This window comes from Anas platyrhynchos, chromosome 4, assembly GCF_047663525.1.
Source record: "Anas platyrhynchos isolate ZD024472 breed Pekin duck chromosome 4, IASCAAS_PekinDuck_T2T, whole genome shotgun sequence".
In the NCBI taxonomy this organism is placed as follows: domain Eukaryota; kingdom Metazoa; phylum Chordata; class Aves; order Anseriformes; family Anatidae; genus Anas; species Anas platyrhynchos.
The window spans coordinates 31,794,526-31,816,300 of record NC_092590.1 but is presented as its reverse complement, the minus strand read 5'-3'; the positions used below and the strand labels follow the sequence as shown (position 1 = coordinate 31,816,300).

Sequence of the window (21,775 nt, the reverse complement as noted above, 5' to 3'; positions counted from 1 at the left end):
GTGCAACCTTTCTCCGCTTTTTTTTTTTTTTTAGTAGGCATGAAGTAATATTTAAATTTTATCTGCAATAGAAATAATGCTTCATAAGCCTGATGCTCCTTAAAATTAATGCAGCTTAAGTATGATTGCTGATCACTTGAAAATACACAATACATCTTATTTTTCAGAAGGAGATAGTGGAAAGAGGCCTGAGTGGCCTCTTTTCTGAGCAATGCAGCAGAAGAACATGAATGGTTCATGTTCCAAACACTCACATCAAACTTTTGAAACCTGGCATTGCAGGTAGCCTGAATTTATCTTTCAGTATTTCAGGTTGATCTATTTTGTTTGGTTGGTTGGTTGTTTCTGTTTGGGTGGTTGTTTTTTTGTTTTGTTTTGTTTTTTTTTTGTTAAAGTATCACTTGTGAAATCAGTTGAAAGCTGAAAGCTGTACTAAAAGTCTGAAAGCTCCTCCATCTGATCTATAGTTTTCTCAATACAGCAATGTAAAATCCTCCTAATCTTTGTAATTTCTCCTCAGGGTTAGAATCTTTATTTTTTCTCTTTGAGCCCATCATGGCCTGGCTTAGGAGTGTATCTCTTCTCTAATCACAGAAGGATGGCCATCCTACTTATTTATAGACCACAGAAGCAAATCTAGAGTTATCAGGGTAGGTGATGGAACATAGGAAGGTTACAGCTACAATACTGTTTCAGAGAGGTGAAAGGAGTTCTTCCATGTTTCATTTGACTTTTTTTCATATTCTTTGTTGTAGGGCCATAGATTTTGGTACCACCTGGGTTTTTCAGACTGCTGCCTACAGATGTGGGATGCATAAGAGTGCATTGTATACTTTGGACATCATCAACACTACAATAATGGTGTTACTGAGGAGTATGGGCAGTATTCCTAATAATCATGCATTCTTGCTGCATGGTACCTTGTACCTATTACTGAGAAAGGCTCAGTGGATTTCAGAAATCAAAATGTTCCTGTCTTAGGACAGGGAAGCATGAACTTTCTGATGAAAAATGCATTAACTAGGAATACTGAACTCACTCTAAATATTGAAGACTCACCTACAGAAATCCCAGTACATATTAGGCAAGCTAAAGTTTTCAAGCTTTTTGGATTTTTCTAGCAACCTAACTTTTTCGTGCAGTGAAGAGATAGCATAAAAATGCAATTTGATTGCGTCTGTGGCTTTATCTCATTTAATTTTAAACATATGTACTTTTCATGATACAGTTTACTTGCATTTTCATCATGTTCCACTCAGGAAAAAAATGAAAGAGAAACTTTCTTGAAAATAAAACCATCATATATATTCAAAGAATAAACCTATCACAATTATTTATTTATATTTTTATGGACAGTACAGATGGATGAAGGATGGAAGTGAAAGAGACGGATAGCATAGCAAATATAGCATAAAATTCCTATTAACTACAAAATGTGGTACAGAACATATATTTCCTATTGTGGTAGATAATGTGAGCAGCTCCCAGAAAAAATTAGTACCACATTAGTATTATACAAGCAAACACTGAAAAGTAAAATTAAAAGTACTTTTACTTGCATAATATCTAATCCAACATAGAAATGATAAAAAGTGAGATGTAGAAATAAAAGGGAAACCATTTTCAGATCACAGTTTTGCACTGGTTTTCATGCTACTTAAAATTCTTATACCTATAGATGTGTTTTGGCAAGCATGTTGTCTAAGGTGTTATACAGTGGGTTTGTCTGGTGACTTCTGTTGCATTTCTGCCATTGTCTCTAAATATAGTTATTTCAAACTTTTTTTTGTGTATATGGTGTTGTTTTATTAGTGTTGTTTTTGTTGCTGTTGTTTTTTGTTTGTTTTTTAACTGTCTAGGAATACAGTCAAAGTATACAGATAATGTTGACCATAATGAATCCAACAGGAGCATATGCTCCATTGTACTAATATCCTCCATATTCACAACTCCAACATATGCTACAAGCATCTTTTGGGAAATAAGTATTTTTTAATTCTTGTAGCTGTCTCCCTAAGCCAAGAACATAATGACAAATTGTTAGGGATGCAGCAACATTCTACAGATCCTGAGAAGGAACACATTTAAAATGTAAGAAGTTCCTTATTATTTGATTCTTAGCATTGCTATGTGTATATATCATGGCTGTTGCTAAGAGCAGTCTTTTAATCTTCTCCTCAATCTTCCCTCCCTTACATGTGCTTTGTGTTGCAGTTACCAATGGTGTCTTTTTGTTGCATTTGGTATATAAATGCACGTTATACACAGGAGTAAAACCCAAAAGAGAGTCTGATATCAACTGGTTTTGCCCAGTTATTAATAGAGAAGGTCTTAGGGAACATCATAAACTGAACTGTGATCTGTGTGAATTGTATTAACTTCCAGGTAGAATTCCATTTTAAACTTAGATTGTTTTATGGAAACAAAAATAGCCTCTGTGATAGAGTGCCACAAAGCAGCAGAACAAAACAATTAAAGTACATTCCTGCAAGTGAAAAGAAAAATAAACAAATAAGAGATTCAGTTATTCAATTCAAGTTGAAGATTGTCATGTTAAGCATTCTTAATATGAATACAATCATCTTCCTGCATATTGATATAAGTCTAGTTTTTCTTTTGTGAATTCTCTTGAAGATTACACACGTGATTCAGTGAAAACATACCTTAAGAATGTAGTCTTGATTACCTGAGATTTTTAATGTCTGTTGTCCATCCTCATAAATTTCCAACAATTATCTCAATTGGAAATTAAAATCAGCGATTCCTAAGTAAACTTAAAATAGTATCACCCGATGATTTAAACTTTCTCCATTCAGTCATCTTAAAATGTAATGTGAATGTTCAACATTGGCACAGTCATTTTCTTTTAGATATTTCCATATCCATTAATGTAATTAGACATTTCAACCACTTCCAAATGAACCAAGTAAGAGGGATTTTTTTTTATGAAATTGAAGATGTGATTTCCCACATCAAATTTAGATACATTTTATTATTATTATTATTATTATTTCTTTTTGGTATTTGTTTTACTTTTGAATGATAAACATATGACAACATCAAATCTAGAATCTCTGTGGGCTCACTTGTGACACTGATTTTTTTTGTGATTCATTTCTACATTGTATACTATTTTCCTTGCCCAACCATTGTCCAGTTCATCTTGATAGTGTTTCCTCCAATTAGGAAATATTGAAGAATCACTAGCCTGTAGACTTGCCCTAGATAAACAACAGAAAATCCCTGAGGAGATTAGTGGTTTGCAAATATTTTAATGGTTTCCTCAGAGAGAAAAGCCTGTACTATTTTAATGCAAGGAAGGATTACAAACAATCTCATACTGGCACTAGCTCTTCAGTTCAAAATTCTGTTCCCAATAAGCAAAACATCTATTATGCACACAAGACTATGACTTGTGATCCTAAGTGTTTAAAACCCTCCAGGAGGGTCTTTTGTATTCCAGGGTAAGTAGGTACCATGAGAAAGGCTGACAGAAAAAAAATAGAAGAAATAAACTCTTAGATTAAAACTCTTCAGGACATTATAGAAAGACAAGCAAAGCCTGTGCAGGTATATTATTTTGCTCAGATAAATGTGATTTCTCCATGAATTAAGCATCCAATCAGGGATGATGTGCTCTACAATAGGTAGCATTGCTTAGTGGAAAAAATAAAGACTGAGGCTGTAACTTAAGTAAAAGTCGGCAAGTATTATGGACTAGCTACCCAGGAGTACTGTGTGGTCTAGCGCTATCTTCCACTTTTTAGACTACTGGACTAATATCTGTGGTTGAACAGCACATACAGGCAGGGATCTTCAAAAGAAATGTAGGTGGAGCCCTCTAGCCAGAGATTATAGCCAGAGTACCTACTTCAGCCAAATGAGAATTCAGTAGCATACTGGACCAGAAGTTTCAGCAAATGAATTATGGAGTTTGTGAATTACAGAGTTCTTATAGAGGGACAGAGCTCAGGACAGTCAGAAACAGTGGTTGTTCTGCTGCATAAAATATTTTGCTTTATTTTTCATTTTTGTTGTTGTTGTTGTTCGTTTGTTTGAAGACTACAGGATGACAACCACTAAAACATGCAATATCTGCAGCTACCTAGAATCATAGAATCACAGAATCATTAAGGTTGGAAAAGACCCTCAAGATCATCTGGTAGATCCCATCACCCGCTAAACCATGTCCAACCCTTCCTTGAACACCACCAGGGACGGTGACACCACCACTTCCCTGGGCAATCTGTTCCAATGCCTGCATACTCTTTCTGAGAAGAAATGTCTCCTCATTTCCAACCTAAGCATCCCCTGTCACTACTTGAGGTCATTCCCTCTAGTCCTACCACTAGTTATCTGTGAGAAAAGGCCAACCCCCAGCTCCCCACACCTTCTTTAAGGTACAGCCTCCTCTACCTCATGACCTTTTTACCATAATCTTCAAAATAACTTGTTGACTTATTGACAAATAATAGTCACCTAAAGTTGAAAAAAAAAAGAAACAAAATACCTGCTAACCTATAGGGTAAAATTCTCTCTCACTTACTGTCTTGCCCATCTTTGTGGGCTATAGTATGGTGTAATTTCAACAGCAAAATTGGTAGGACCTGAGGACCTGACTCAGATTCAGGTCATCATATCCTGGAGGAGCATTATTAACCTTTACATGGCAAAAAGTGAACATAATCTCTATTTCAGAAAATGACTCTTAAACCACATTTAGAAGGAAAAAAAAAAAAAAAAAAGAAAATTAAGTGTCTAGGGTAACAAGTTGTTCTGAGCAAACTAATAAAAAATGAACATTAAAGTTTGTACCTATTTTCTGAATCTTGCCTTCAAATGTTGCAGCTGCATCACACTGTGCTAACAGACTTAAAGCAGTTTCTTATTCAACATACTTTATCTTACAGATTCTGTACTGGTAAAAGCTCCATTTCTTTGAGACAAGATTAACAAATGAACTAATTTCACCCAATTAAAAAGAAAAACATGCGCACACACACACACACAAAAAGCATGCTTTATAACACTGTTTGGACTGTTCTTGCATCGAAGGTTAGAGTTGCCATCTTTCTGACATCTGCCATCAAACAAATTTTGTAGGTTCTAGTTTATGTATTTCTTGCCAGAATATATAAATAGGTCACTACAAACATATCTTCATCTAATATTTAATTAGAACCATAAAAATCAACCTTTTTGCAACCCATTTCTACTTTGATATGAACTCAAATTTAGATTTTGTCTGTGAATGGTTTAGCATTTTACAGGTTTTCCTGTATCTCACTGACATGTTATCCTTTCAGATAAAACAGATCATTCTATCAGTTAGTCTCCCACTGTTGTTTCAAAACTGGCTGTTATCTTTGTTCATCCTGCCATAAAAGACTATAATTCAAACACTCATGTAATGAAACAAGATGAATAGTTTTTTCAGCTCCCCAAAAATAGTTGTAAAGACTACTTACCCTCATACTGCAATTTTCAGTATATTGCAAGTCAAGTTTTATTTTACGAAAAATAAGTAAATCTGTAGTGCATATTATACTTTTCTACTATTATGTACCATAACGTGCGTACACATGCATATTTCTAGCTCCTGGACAATAAAGCTATTGGGTTCACAGAGCTCTTCTATAAACCACTGAAAAATGATGCTACACAAGGCAGAAAAATATGTCTATACCAGATTATTTGCTCAGCACTGTTACAAGGTTAAAAAATTGAGCATTACAGAAAAAGAATTCATTGAGCACAACTGATAAGTTTATTTTTTTCATCAAAACTAAAACTTTTCTTGAAAGTATCTGTGGAAAATCACTTCAAAATAATATTTCATCAAGTACTTATATATAATATTAAAGACTGCATTCAATTAATGACATAATGAGAAATATATGGCAGTATCTTGAATGTATTTTTTTTCCTCTATCTAGATCTTCACTTCTGCTTTTGAAATACAAAGCACAGAAAGTTACTTTCCTATTCTGCATAGGATTTACACACAGAGAATATAAACATTTGAAAAATCCTCTAAGGTATGCAAACCTGTAACCTCAGCCTCTTCTATTAAAAATAATAATATTGTTTGGACTGAAAAAAAAAGTGTTTCTAGGTCATCTAGTAGCTTTTTACTTTGTAGTATTGTATTAAAAACATTAGATAGTACACAACTGCTTTTCCAGCAATCTCAACAGGAACACACAAGTTCACTAGTCATTTAGCATGCCAATAGTAATTTTTTTTTAATCTTCTGATCTAATCATTTCAAAAGTTTCCCATTTCTTTAATGGTAAAATGAAGTAGTTATCTGCCTCCAAAAAATAACTGAAAATACCAAATAATAAAAAAAAAAAAAAAAAAAAAAAAAACATTAAAAAATAGCTTAACTTCAGCATTTTTCCAAATATTCGTATAGTTAATATCAACATTTTTTGAAATTAATAAAATTGTGAGGCAAAACAGTTTTCTAGCTTTATTTTCTGTTATTTAAAAGTAAATGGTTACTTGGATATGCTAGATTTTATTAATTTATTTTTACGAGGGGGAGGGAGAAGGGAAAGGTCTTCAGTGCATTATACTAATTTTATGTTCGTTTTTCCTTGGATTTTAGTTACTACAAAAAAAAAAGTTACTACTTTTTATAGAGGAAAAATATGTCAAAAAGATAGAAGCGTTACAGTTTTTAGCTCATAGGTTCAACCTAGGTTCAACCTAATTTTTTGTATGTCATTTGGACTAAACTTTAAACCATTTTGATAATAAGCTTTCTTTTGATATATATATTTTTTAAATATTAAATGCAAACAACAGAAGTACCTAGCTATCTTTGCTGCACCGTGTATCTTAATACCTAAGCTGTTCAGTATAACACACTGAAAAGTTCAGTCAAAATTCCAACACATCTTGAAATTCACAGCTAAAGCACACATAGCAAATGCGTTATCTTAAATATAATTACTATAAAAGAGAAAGCCTAGCATTTGACATCCCCTTAAGACATCTCAGTGTAAATTTGCATGTCAAGCACATGGCAATATGTGTGAACTGGAATCAAAGGTAACACTAATTTTGTAGACATTAATAATTACTGAAAAAGCAGGAAATATTATACTACCTGTTAACTGCAGCTCTCTCATTAAAATTCAAACAGCTAATATAGTTTTAGTACCAAGCAACAAGCTAGTACATACTTTGAAGAACTCCCAGTGACTACTCAGACTGTCATTTGGACAATAATCAAAGACTGTTACTCTACTGAGGGCCAGTATAATACACTTATTTATGTTGCAAATAGATATTTGAAAAATTAAAGTATATTATACTATATTATTTCATCAGAGAGCAGATAATGCATGTTCTGCTAACCTTTATGGCTGTAGTTATGAGGGGAAAAAAAACAGATAAAATCCAAATGCAGGGTACATTTTCTGTTATCTGAATAATGTAAAAACCACAAACTAGTTATCAATTTTTCAGATAGAATAAAACGGAATGGTTTATTTTTTCATTATCTGAATTTCATTATTTAGTAGAAAGAAATGACTACTCCATTATTTATCATTTTCTGCTTATTTATTTAGTATATGGCTAGCCAAACATTTTGGCCCAATAGCCAAAAAGTCAATTTCACATTCTGCAAGGGCCGACACTCTTTAGAACTTGAGAATAACATGATGTTGAACTATAAAAGGTGAACAAAAAAGGAGCAAGGCATTCCCTATCATCTTTCACTCAGGTAAACAAAACAAAACAAAAAAACTCACAGAAACAAAAAAGGTGAAACTATGGAATATCTAGCAGTGAGAAAACAATGATGACAAGAAATATGCCCTCACTAAGGCATCTCTGTGCACCTTGAAAAGCTGAGTGGAAGATTTCTACACTTGTAAAATATTTATTATTTTTCCATTCTGAAATTGGCTTTCAGTTTCTGTTTTACACATGACATGAACAAGTTTCAGAAATCCATACATAAGCGTTGGCACTGAAATGAATACAAAATCTATCTCAAGCACTTGTTCACAGACTAGGTTGGCAGGTGCCTGCCTATTAGTCATTTCACCAAAGGCAAGATGTGGCTCAAAGAAATTCCAATAATGCGACATGGGTTTCTGTTTTCAATTCTGAAAGTCCAACCCAATCTCCCAGAGCTCTGGGGGGCAAAAGTACAACCTATAATTGAGGGCACACAGATACACCATATACAGGTCATTTTACAGGTAATTTTCAGTAGCTGGCTGGATTATGTATATGCTCAATAATGTGACAACACTGGATATTAACATAACCGTTGTTTCTCCACTGCCTCATAATGTGAGCACTCCCTCAAATTAGAAGACATAGATTCTATAGGCAGTTTTAATGTTACCCTTGCAGTTTCTGCTGTTATATTTCTTGGCTGATTAACCGCTACTGTCTATTGTTTATTTAGCCAATAACAACATATTTATCCCTTACAATCTCCTGTCACTGACTTCTAGAAAAGTTTTCCCCTGTATTTGTTTAGTGGAAAATCTTCCAATATTTCTCAAATTACCACCATCACCATCCCAAGTTACAAAAAAGTTGACTCCACTGGCTTCCATTTAATCATGACCTGATTCACACATCCACTGTAAAAGTTACAAGATCTCAAACACCCTGGGTCAAACAGCATAGAAAAAAATAAGTTACAAATCACAATATTGGTTCACTGTCCAGACTCCTCTCTTATTTTGAGAGCATGGGACGCGGAAGCAGACAGATCGCTTTCGCAGTATCTCAACCCTTCTCTGGTTGCTCTGATCTCTAGCTCCTTCTACACATCATCTTGGATGACAGAGGCAAGCCCAAACTGGCCTGTCGAAATGATATTTAGCAGACAGGTATTCATTTCAAAAACAACTTGAAAATGTTGTTTCCTCACTTTGCTAGAAGATGACAGGATACTGTTAACCCCTGGTTTTGTGCTAATTAAAACCCAACTTTCCTATCTCAGCTTAATCAACAACTTCAGAACACTTTTATGCAAAGTCACCCTACTTGCCAGTGGCTTCATAAGGTTATATGGCCGTCTGCGTCACTGGCATTTGGAAAGCAAGAGCAAGTCTGTGAACTGAAACAGTCTGAACAGAGCTGCAAATTTTTAAGTGACTGATCTCTATCCATTATTTTCCAAAGCATGAGGGAGCAATTTGGTAAATGAACTGCCCTGATACTTTCATGGATCTTTAATTAATTAATTAATTTATTTATTTATTTATTTTCAATTTTTTAAAAGCTTTCAGAATTATGTGGTCTGACTTAAATCCTTTTTTAAAAAAATCCTTCACACCTTCAAAATCCCACTACAGTCAGTCAGGCTCAACATTTATGTGCAAGACTCTGCCCAAACTGAAAACATTTTGACTCTATGACCCGCAAAACACAATTACAGAACATTATAAATTGCTTATTGCTCAAAGTAGGCTGCTTTTTTATTATTATTGTTATAATTACGTTGAATAGATAACTGTTAGACCACTTAAAAATCAACAATCTGTCACACCACTATCTTTATTAAGATAAAGTGTGCATTAAATGCATTAAAAGAAGCGTGGCCAGCAGATCAAGGGAAGTGATCCTCCCCCTCTACTCTGCACTGGTCAGGCCTCACCTGGAGTACTGTGTCCAGTTCTGGGCTCCCCAGTAGAAAAAAGACAGGAATCTCCCACAACGAGTTCAGCAGAAGCCCACAAAGATTATACGGGGCCTGAAGCATCTTCCCTATGAGGAAAGGCTGAGAGACCTGGGTCTGTTCAGCTTGGAGAAAAGAAGACTGAGAGGGGATCTCATCAATGTGTATAAATACCTGAGGTGTGGGAGACAGAGTGATTTGGCCAACCTCTTTTCAGTGGTTTGAGGGGACAGGGCAAGGACTGATGGTCACAAGATAGAGCACAGGAAGTTCCGCACCAACATGAGAGAGAATTTCTTCACGGTGAGGGTGATGGAGCACTGGAACAGGCTGCCTAAGGAGCTTGTGGAGTCTCCTTCTCTGGAGATATTTAAGGCTTGTCTGGATGCCTACTTGGGCAGCCTGCTGTAAGGAACCTGCTTTGGCAGGGGGGTTGGACCCGATGATCTTTCGAGGTCCCTTCCAACCCCTTAAATTCTGTGATTCTGTGATCTGCAAGCAAACTAATATTTCTCAATAACTAGTGTGATTTGAGTTCTTAATGAAGCAATAAACAAACCATGCCATGAACTAAAATAATAGCTATGTGTACACTTAACATTCTATGAATAAATGTGTTTTTCCATATTTTCCTTCAACTTGTCCTTCCAGTACCCTAGCTGAAATTAAAGAACATCAAATTCTAAGCCTGTTTAACTTAGAATAGCAAAGAATTAAACCTAATAATGAAATAACTCCATACAGTGTTGTCTTTGAATCATTAGAGGATTTGCAGATAGTATCTTGTGAATGCAAACAAGATAATCATACAAGCACAGATACCAAATAGCCCTTTTTCCAAACACTAGCGGGCATGCATATTCAACAAAATGCAAATATTGACTTTTCTGATAGCAACTAGATCAGATTGCTAAGGTGTCTGATGGGACCCTGTAATCCCAGCGTGAGAAACAGTACTGACCTTCACGCTCTGTATGGTTAGTGTGTAGCTCACTTGCATTTATGATTCCCCTAACCTCTAAGCATTATCTGCAATTGGAAGAATAAAGTAGACGTGTGGAAAAGGGCAGTCTGAGTCAGTACAAAAAGCTTGAAAGAAAGTAAACAGGCTTCATGTCTCATAATATCTCTCTAGAGATGCATGGAAAGGAAGAAATGCCATTTGCAATTGACTGCTTATAAAGGTAAGTGAGCACATAAAAGGAGTCTTTTTTTCTTAATAAGCAAGAAAAGAGTGTCGTAAGATGTCACACACCTGCATCTTCAGCAATCAATGTCTAGCGCATATGTTTGAATATACAGGCACATTAGAAATGTTAATGTTTTAAAGAGCATTGATCCAGACTGAGTGTACGCAGCCATGTGGATAGTCACTTTCTGAGTGACACACTTTACCAAAACTAAAAAAAAATAAATTAACAAACCAAGCTTTAAATGAGAAACGTCCATACTACCAGATACTTTAGCTAATATGTTTTAATCTTGAACTAACTTACATTTCCAAATCTTTCCTAATCCAACACTTGAAATTGAAGCAGAAATAAAGAAATGAAGTAAAAGCCTCAAGATTTTCTGCTATTTTCAATATGTTTGCAGTAAATGACATAATACGTTCAAAAGCACAGTAATGGTACCAGTCCTTATTGTGAACAAGTGGGAGTCTAAATTCACTCTTCATGCTAATTCCCTGCTAAATTTGAAAAAAAAAAAAAAAAAAAAAGCTAAAAAACTAAAAACCTAAAACCCAAACCACCATCTATCTATTTATGGTTTAGTTCTGACATTCTGTGTGTTTATGTCACTGAACATATACACACATACTTCTATAAATTTGTCCATACCTATTTATAAAGAAACACACTGAACAGCCCTAGAAAGACTGTTTGAGGAACATAAATACATTCTCTTTACATTTTATGATGCTGTGTGACTTCTACAAATCTGATTTCACTAATCATACTTACAACTCTGCATGCTGCTTTTATTTTGAGACATCAATGACAATTATAAATAGTAACAAGATTTTTCACTGTTTCTGAGGAAGAAGGTCAGGTTACTGCTAATTAGATCAGAGTGCAAGCTGCATAAATGATCCTTTGGGCATAGAAATTATAACAGAATATTATTTTATTGTTTTTTTTGTTTGTTTTTTTTCCCATTTGTAGGGCATTTTTAGTGAGCAATTATCCTTAAAGCTACAAAAACACAGCTTTTACATTTTATGAGGAAGAATCAATGTGTGCTAATTGGAACCTCGGTGCCATACAAATGGGATTTTTGTATGTCTTCCTATTTGCTAAAATTCTTTATTCGTCCCTTCCTCCTGAGAGCCTTCATTCAATCAGTTCTATGTACGATTTTATAAAGCTAAGGAAAATGCTTGCCTGAATATTCTGAGATTTATTTATTTTAGAACCATAATAAAACTTCATAAATTTCTATTCAAGCAATGTCATCACTGATTTTTATCGTTTTTAAAGAGAATAAAAACTTCAAGATTTGACTGATTATTGCTAGTGGGCCAGTATTCACAACTGTATCTGTGTTCTTTGTTTATAATTTGAATTGAAAGTAATTTGAACCTTATTACTGCAAGCTTCTGCATTGAGACTCTGCCAGTATGGTGATCTAAGCCTATACTTAAACTAAGTCCAGACAGGAAGCAAACTGCTACAAAAATAAGATTTTAGCCAGTGGACAGCATGCATAACTAGATTCTATATGCTACAAAGTCAAGCAAGCATGAAGAGAAGAAAGCCTTGTACTATTTTTGAAGACAGAAAACATTGCTTATAGCATAGTATTTAGATGTGTAATCATTTGTCAAATTTTTTAGATTATTTTACCAAGGACCAACTAGCACTTTGTCAGTCATGGGTTTGCTTTTTAACTCATCCCCATGCAAGACAATTCTATGAGGTATACAGACAAAAATCTGTCCTAGGCTGGCAATACTGATAAAGTTTTTGATCAATAACTGATGCCTAAACTGCCAAATAACGCCACTTGTAGCTCTGCAGGTCAAAAGTGACAATTTGTTGCCATTCACATAATACATGGCTCTTCTTTCAGTATTTGAGGAAAATAAAATTTGGTAAGGCTTGTTCTTGATTTCCTCTTATCCTATAAAGTCCATTCCTCCTTGGACTCTAAAACTGAAGACCGTGTGTCCTATGGCTACAGCAAAAGCTAGAAGTGATTTCACTTGATCTTTTAGAGATACTTGATCTCTAAAAGCTTTAGAGGTTCAAAGGCATAGCCTACATTTGGGGTAGGTTGTGTTTTGAAGCCCTACACATGAGAAAACAAAATAGCCTGTTCTTTCCTGAGAATACAGCTCACTTTCTATATAATCATCAAAAATATGCATGGCTGGTATGAAAAAAAAAGGAAAATTTGCTTGTACTAAAGAGAGCAGAGGTGGGAAAGAAACGTGTAACTTTGTCATACATTCTCTTATGCAAAACAAGATAAGTTTTCACATACAAAACACTGATCAGTGCAGTAACCCTTCTCTGCATCTATTCAAGATTAAATTTAGCCTGAAACATGAATATTCAGACATGGATTCAGCAAGTTAGCTGACGTTTAAATACTGCCATATAAAATACGTTCTATTATTCTCCTATTTCTGAAAGTCACTCTAGTTCCTTGAAATATGTCTCATCTCATATTCAGTATAAACCTGAAAATCATTAAATTATTTCAGCAATATATACAGATCTATAACTTAGTACCTCCACTAGCCACTTCTTGTCAAAGCATTGTTTTCCTTCAAACTATACTGTGATTTTTTTTTTTATTATTTTTTTTTGGCAGTATCTAACTTATGTTTACATTTTAACAAACTTTTTAAAAGATATTTTCAAAAATGCCCAGAATTCTGATGATTAGGATAGAAAGACAGATAGAAAGGAGAAACGGATAGATTGATTTATTAAATATGTATGCAACTGCATAATCAGAGGTGCTCCATCTTTTTCTACTAATTGATTACATAGCTGCAATGTAAACACAATTTTTAGTTTGACAAGAGAGAATTAAATGTTAAGGTATAAACTACTTACCCAGTGTTTTAATTAAATTAAACTTTAAATAGTTTAACTGCTCCTAGTTTTAATCTGTGAAATACCTACAGCTAGCCAACATCTACATGGTCCAAAAAGTACATCTTCACAAGATAAAATTGCCTCATTTAAAGCCCATTAATGTCCCTTTGTACTGAAATTATTTTCTTAGCAAGTTGTGTATAAATGGTAACCAGTTCCAGTGCAGATTTTCTGTGGAAAAAAACTGCTGGCTACCTCACAACATGCTTTAGTTTAAAATAAATAAATAAATAAATATCACAGTAGAGCTTTTTTGAGCTCTGAATATGGACTATATCTGTAATATTAAGAGTAATGTTAATTTGTGTAATACCCATGGGTTTTTGCTTATTTCTATAGCAGTGTAGTAGATCATTAGCAATCTGCCTATCTGATACTTTACTGTCTGTACAGTAGATGTATCAGTAGATGCCCATACAACTAACATTTTTCCTGAAGATACCAATGTTCTTCACAGTGGGAATAATTACAGAAAACATTTTTTCATATTTCTGCTATGGGGACAATACAGCAGGATACTGTTGCTGTTCATCTGGGAAGAAAACACAATTTCTTTTAATAAGATTCTTACAAGTACTTCTGTATTGAGAGAAAAGGAAAGAGGAAAAAAGCAAAGGACAAAGTTACAGTAATTCTTGTAACTCTAGATTTGGAGAGGTTTATTTTTAACATTTAGAACTGTTTCGTTTACAGCTGGTGTATCTATGGAATTACCTGTTCAGGTACTTGAGGAACTATTTAAAATGTAAGGATTAAAAATTAAAATGAATTTATAAAAGAAACTTATTTTTACCTTTGTAAATTGGAAAGTAGAAAGGCAGTTGATCGACAGCAACCTCTGGTTTGGATCTTTCCAGAAAATGGTCTAATAATTACCCACATGTAAACCACTAGCTAAAATAGATGCATTCATTCCTTGCAAAGTCTCCTTAGAAACATTAGACTTTCAAGCATAATCAAAACAGGCAGCTGGGTCCACCCTTTATGATAATGTGCCATGCAGCTTTATTAATCTGACCTTTGAAAACAAATGAGAAATTTAATACTGCCCCACCATAATTGTTAGTGGCAGGCATTTTACCCGTCTTTAATTTGCACATCACTTTAATATCTGCTTCCAGTTATGATGTAAACGTTAACAGGATCTGACTCTGTTAATCATGTTCTAGTGTATGAAGCAGTGGCAAAAGAGTGTGCTTGGGGTAAACTGGAACATGACCTTAATGGATAATGAAATGCATTAACCCTTGCTATGCAAAGAGTAAAACAAAACATGAATTATGCAATTGTTTCAACTGGCATCTGAGTAATATACAGTGCTGCAGTTATGGGATAGACCTGAAGAGGGGGGAGGAAACCACACTCCACACTCCATTCACCACACTCCAATTTCAGGGTTACATGAGTCCTGATTGTTCTTTAAATTGACTGCAAGAGATAGGCGATATAAAATATATATATATATATGTTCCCAATATAATCGATAGCATTCTAAAGAATTCATGATGAAAACAAAAAGTAATTCTGTTTTTTTAAGATGATATGAGTAAGGAAATTTCTCCTGTTTAACATAAATCTATCGTTTTTTTGTTTATTTTCCTGCAAAACTGTTCTTAAAAGAGAAGTTTCATGGCCTGTAAACAGCACAGAAACGCAATCTGCAAGTTATGTTCATAGCTATTAAACTTGTGTTATAAGTATACAATAAAAAAGTGGCATGTTACTTGAATTAAAAAGAGAAGCAAACAGCTATTTACAGGTGCGTACACAATGTAGAACAATGTAAATTAAAAACCTTTCTGTAATAAGAGTATGTTACTTTTGAATATTATGTTCTCCTGTTGGACTTTTTCTGTAAGGACAACCATTCCTCTCTTTTAAACACTCCAGTATGAACAGTCTAATAGGACTATTGTCAATATTGTTTTCTAAGTCTACATCTTAAAAATGCATGCTTATATAGCCTTTTAAGATGCAGGTGGATTTTTTAAAAGGATCTCTCTCTTTATCTTTCTCAGTAATATAAATATCATAGACTCCTTTCTGTCAGTAACAAGGTATCATAGCAGACTATTTTAGATAAACTCCTAAGGCTACTCTCAGATGTTCTGATAAAGCATGGGTTACATAAAAGGAATAATAACAAACAATAAAGTTGCTTTCCCCAAAATTATAACATTGATTCTTTCACTATTACATTATATTAAATACTATATTAATAAATACTATATTAATAGTAATTTAGTAGTAGTAATGTTAATTATGTTAAAATAGTAATATTATATATATACTATATACAATAGTAATATTACTATGTTAAAATAGTAATATTAATACTAAATACTGTACCTGAACACATCAAAGCCAGGAGAGCTCTTAGTTTCATGGGCATCAGTCCCTTTTACAATCTTAAGACTTTTGCTGTTAGTGTAATCAAATGGGTATTCACTACATATGAGCAACTTGACATGCATCCCCTGCAAACACTGCACTAATGTTTTATTATGAATAGTACAGAGTCCAAGAATACTTTATCATTGCACTGCATTCTCTATGAATTTAGTACAGGTCTTCAGTGCTCAAGAGCTACTTCAAAATCCTTCAGAAGCCAATTGTGGTTTGTATACCTCTTTCAAGGAGAAAGAGGAAAAGTAAAGATACTATTTCTTGAAAATAAATATACTTTAGACCATTTCTTCCTTAAAGGTAAATCCAGACTAGGATTAAGCCCATAAAAGAATCTTAATAAATTGCAAAGCTTTTAGCAGAAATTTTAAGTTTACAAATTCAGTATCAATAATAATTAAAGGATAGACTAATATAAAGAAAATAATGTTTTGTTGTTCATTTTCTCTCCTTGGCCTACCAGAAACAGCACAAGAAACTCTCCAAAACATTTTCAATAGTGTTAAAATTAATCAGTAGCTACTTTTACATGGAAGCATCCAAACAAAATTTACATGAAAAAAAAATAATCAGTGTTCATCAAACTGTACCTCTATGTTTGATCAACTTCTCTAAAACTAGTAGATCCTTGATAGGAATGAATCTATGTTCCATTGAGTATTCAAGACTTTTTTCCTTCCTGGTGTTCAATCTTTTTCCCGCTCTATCTGTTAAAATGAATTGTTTGTGCACTATAGAAACTTCATGAATACTGATGAGCATGTTTTCTCTAGTCATATGCTGAATGTCTACTCTGAAATAGATTAAAAAAATTAACAGAATGTATCTTAAATTTCAGAAAGGCATGGGAGAATTAAAGAAAAAGAAAAAAAAAAAAAACAGGAAGAAAAAAAAGACAAGAATATTGCATTACCTCAAAACTGGAATTCAGCTTCATCAATTAATCATTTAACATAAATAGGAAAACCTAAAGAAGTTGGATAATAAAGCACAGACCTTGCTGTTAATGTATACTTTCAAAATTTGAGTAATTATGGTGTTTTCAAAGATATTATTTGGATTTATACTGACTCAGATGAGAAGACAGTAAAAGTTGAAAAGTAGAAGAAAATCAGCATTTCAAGAAGTTTTATGATTGCATAATTTTACTGAAACTAATGGAATTCTGTTGTCAAAACATATTGAACTGACACCTGACCATTTTACTTCCTCAAAATGAGCTTCAGGACTATTAAAAAAATATTAAGAATAATTGTTGCATTAAAATTATTTTCACAGGTAGAATTTTGTTTCCTTTCTATGTGTGACTGACCCAAGTGACCTGATTCAGACCATTATAAAGAGTGCTATTAGAGAGATTAATCACATGAAAGCCATTCCATATTAAATAAATATATATATATGTAGGAGAGGAATGGATAATTTTCTGAAAGGAAAATGGAGCTGCCTTTCTTATGGCAATTCTTAAGAGTCAACAGAGATTTGTGTTTGAGCTGATTAGGCACTGGAGGAGAATGGAATAGGATAAACGGGACGGTGTTGGCTATACTGAGTTCAAAGAATCCTCAGACCACCTCTTAAAAGTTTATTCATTCAGGTAAGTTGGAACATAACGATGAAATATTAGAAAAAATATTTAGCAGCTGCATGCCAATGGAAAGAACAGTCTTGGACATATATTTACTGACTTGCCTTACACATACTCTCTAAAATACTATAAATTTTTATGATACATTTTAGTCTACCAGAGAAGGATTGCTCCAGTGTAACAAATGAAAACATGAATCAATTCAGTCCAGGAGGACTGCAGTTCAGATTCTCACCATACTCACATAACAAACGAAATATGAATTTAGAATAGTGTGATCAAGCAGACATAACGAGTCACTGGATACATTAGAGAAAGTAATGAAGTGGATTTTTTGCCGTAGTTAATTGGTTTAACATGACATAAGATGTTGATGCCATATATTCTCATCAGAACATACATAGCTCTCTTCGCTATCAAAAGCAATACCAGACAGCCATATTGCAGGATAGACATAACAGTTTGCTCACCCGCTGGCATTTGAAAGCATCTTGAAATAATTTGTCACTTTTAAAAGCTATTGACTTAATTAAGGTCTTACTGATTTTGTCCCTTAAATTCTTTCAGTTTTGAACAGTATTAAGCTTTTTCTCACTCTTTCTTATGTAGATTTTATATGGGTGTAGAAAAGACTATTATACCCATCTGGAAACCCACAAGCATGCATGTGTGTTACCTTTTTAAGGAGCAAAAGGCAAGTGAGATGGGCAAGTGATGCTCATATGGTCTTTATTTTTGGTAGCTTAAGATGATAAAAGGAACAGATGTTTGTTAATGATATCAGAAAAGTCTGGCAATATGTTCATAATAGTAATTAAATTTTTGAAATCAATCTGTGAGTCAACAACTTTACATTCCTACTGCTAAGGTTAGCATAAAGTTAGAAGGATTGAATACAACTAGAAACCTTAGTTGCAATTAAAATGTGGTCAACGTTCTCCTGTTTAGTTTGGGATTTTAATGATGTTCAAAACTCAGATCAATAGTAGCTTGCAAAAATGTGAACAGTATTCTATGCAGTCAGACTCTAAAGAGTCACTAAACTACAGCCATATAAGTAAATATCATACAAATTATTTACTTCCATATATCATAGAATATTAGAATGGTTTGGGTAGGATGGGACCTTAAAGGATTATCTATTTTCAATCCCCGTACCACAATCATTTGGAAATGTTATGAAAAGTGTTTGTTTCTTCTTTTCTTAAAGAAGTGTTTCTTCTTTTCTTAAAAAGTGTACAGAAATTTCTATTATACATTAAATGAAACAAGCAAAAGAATATCACAGATCAGAGAGAGAGGGGATTAGTGTCAGAACAGGGCATGTTTGAGTACTGGCTTCTATTTTGGTGTGATTGACTTAGTGGTTGACAGCAGAAGTAACAGATGGGAAAAACAAGTGGGTCAGAAAAATGTCAGGACAAAATCCAAACGCTGCAAAACAATAACAGCATCAATAGTAAAATATAAACAGGAATCAGATTTATTTTATAGCGATAGATGAAGTAAAATGAAAAATTATTAGGTATTTATAATATGTGAAAAGCTACAGAATGGTGCCAGTTACTAATGTCTTAATTCTGCTGCAATGTTCTTATCTTATAAAAATACAATCTTAAAGAAGTACTAAATAAAAATTAGATACTGAAACACTAATATCAATGGAAGTTATGAGACACTCAGGAGCCTCCAGGGTTTCATTTGGCTGGCCTGTTTAACATGAACTTGTAATTGTCCTCTGAATCAAGATAATGACATCGGGCTTGAAAGTTTCAAATGATTTAAGGATCTGCAGAAAACATTTTGTGCCTTTATCATATATGGTAGCTGCAAAACGCAGAGTGTAAGTAATAAAGTTGCAACTCTGTCCTGAGAATCAGGGGAAAATTTACCTGCCTTACAAGAACAAGTGCAGAACACAACACAACATATTCAGGTACTGCACAGGTAGTACAGTAGTAAAGGAAAGGCAGGTGATCATTGACAATACAGGAACATTTATGAAAAAATATTATTTTAGCTGAATTTCATCCAAACAAACCAGTATTTTAAGCAGGAAAAAAAAAAAATCTTATATACCATAATTGACAAGTAAAATAAGAATACTTTTTTGAAAAATTGCAAATGACATGGAAAAAAAAAAAAAAAACACATAAGAAATTTAAAGAATGTAAAAAAGAGAAGGCCAAAAAATGAAAAATAAATAAATAAAAAACATACCATAAACATAAATATATGTGTGGAACAGTGGAATATTTTTTCCAAAACCACTGAAATCTTCTAAGTTGAATTGTCAGCTTGGGTATGAACAGCATGCAGGAAGTTCAGTAGATTAAAAATTTCCTCAAAAGATGTTACAGATATAATCACAACAAAGTTTGTGCATCTGAGTACCAACTTCACTGCCTGTTTAGAAATAATGGATATCTCCCTTTAAGTAGTTCAATGATTTGCTTTGGCTGTAGTTTCCTGCAATATTTTATGAGCCTTTGAAAACTGTTTATTTGGTTAGTTAACTAAACTAACAGCTAATGCATATGGTGAACACTCCTAACCAGCTCACTAGCTTGTTTCTGATTTTAATTGTTCTTCACTGCATAATGACCGCACACCTAGCTACGGGAGGGGGGAGAAAGGATTTGTATGGGTGACACAACTTTGAAAGCATACATGCCCATAACAAATGTCTGATTTCAGTATCTTTGTAAGTAAAGACTTAAAAGTTTACTACCTCTCTAAAATTAAGCATTCAAAAACCTCTCACTTCTGTATCGTCCTTCCTATTAGGTTAATTATATCATCATGAACAATGCAATTATACTGACAAAACTCCACACAACCAATAGATTTAGCTTGCCTTTAGATGCCGGTGTATAGCCTTAGTTTGAGGGAGAGCAAGGAAATTGAGATTAATGAGTACTGTGGCTAATAAATAAGTGAATTAAGAACAGCTAACACAGGTGATAAGATTAAACATTGCTTCCTTAGGTAATACAAAAGATGTAGGTTTGTCACTTAACTCCATCCTCTCTAAGTAACCATTAAATGGTATTCTTTCTTCTTCTACTTTCCATCACTTTTCTTTTCAAAGCACCTACAATAGCCCACATCTACAGTATTAAGACAACTATCTCTGCCTGTAATGGCAATTTCACCTTTCATTGCTTGCTTAACAAACTTTAAATAAAAAGATTTGGGTGTTCTCTCTCATAAAAGTTTTACACTAGAAAAAAAAAGCATGAAATACACTAACTGTGTTTTGGAACTATTTTATTGATACAAGGCTGTTTCTATAACCTGGATATTCTATTTCATATACTTTTTAACCAGTGGCACAGAATAAGTTATAGTCAAAGTATAAACAATTGTATGCAACAAACATAGATGACAGTACTTTTGCAAGGTATCCTGCTAAGGACACTATTATTTTATGAGTAAATTGTAATCAGATCCAATTACAAATTTTTCTGCATAGCAAGATAAAGTGATTGTATTGATGTTTCGTTAAAGTATAATAATATTCTGTAGTCTAGTTCACAAACTAAACAAACAAAAGATGCAATTCACCCCATACATACAGTACATACAGTACAGCAGTCAGTCTTGCTCATCTCAAGCAAAGACTTCAAAAAAAGTAGTTTAGATACGTATATTTTATCCCCCTTTCCTGGATATATTTTTGTCATTTCAAATACCAAATACTCAGCAAAAAATCTGTCCATCTGTCCAGATAAATAAATACATTTTGACCAACAATGAATGTATGATTTGTGATAAATACAAGAATCAACACATTTTGAAAATAATTAGTACTTACCTTTACTTCTTGAGCCCTCCTGATTCTTTTCCTGCTGCAATTAAAAGTAGAAATATGTATTATTTTCAGTATTACTTATCATATAAATCATAGAGACACAGATTCAAAAGAAGCTTAGTCTAGTTCCTCCTCCTTCCTGTTCTGAGATGAAGTCAGTTATGCTGCATAAAGTTTCCTATACCACCTGTTTTTAAAGT

General features: G+C 33.6%; 1 protein-coding gene across 9 annotated transcripts in view; it reads right to left on the bottom strand.

The window, feature by feature from the left end:
• Positions 1-21,775, bottom strand: part of FSTL5 (follistatin like 5) — a 407,458-nt gene that overhangs the window by 213,672 nt on the left and 172,011 nt on the right. For all 9 annotated transcript variants that reach the window (XM_013096657.5, XM_013096661.5, XM_013096662.5 and 6 more), the window contains one exon: positions 21,579-21,612. In XM_013096657.5, coding sequence (XP_012952111.3) covers positions 21,579-21,612 — 34 coding nt within the window. The remainder of the gene's footprint in view (positions 1-21,578; positions 21,613-21,775) is intronic.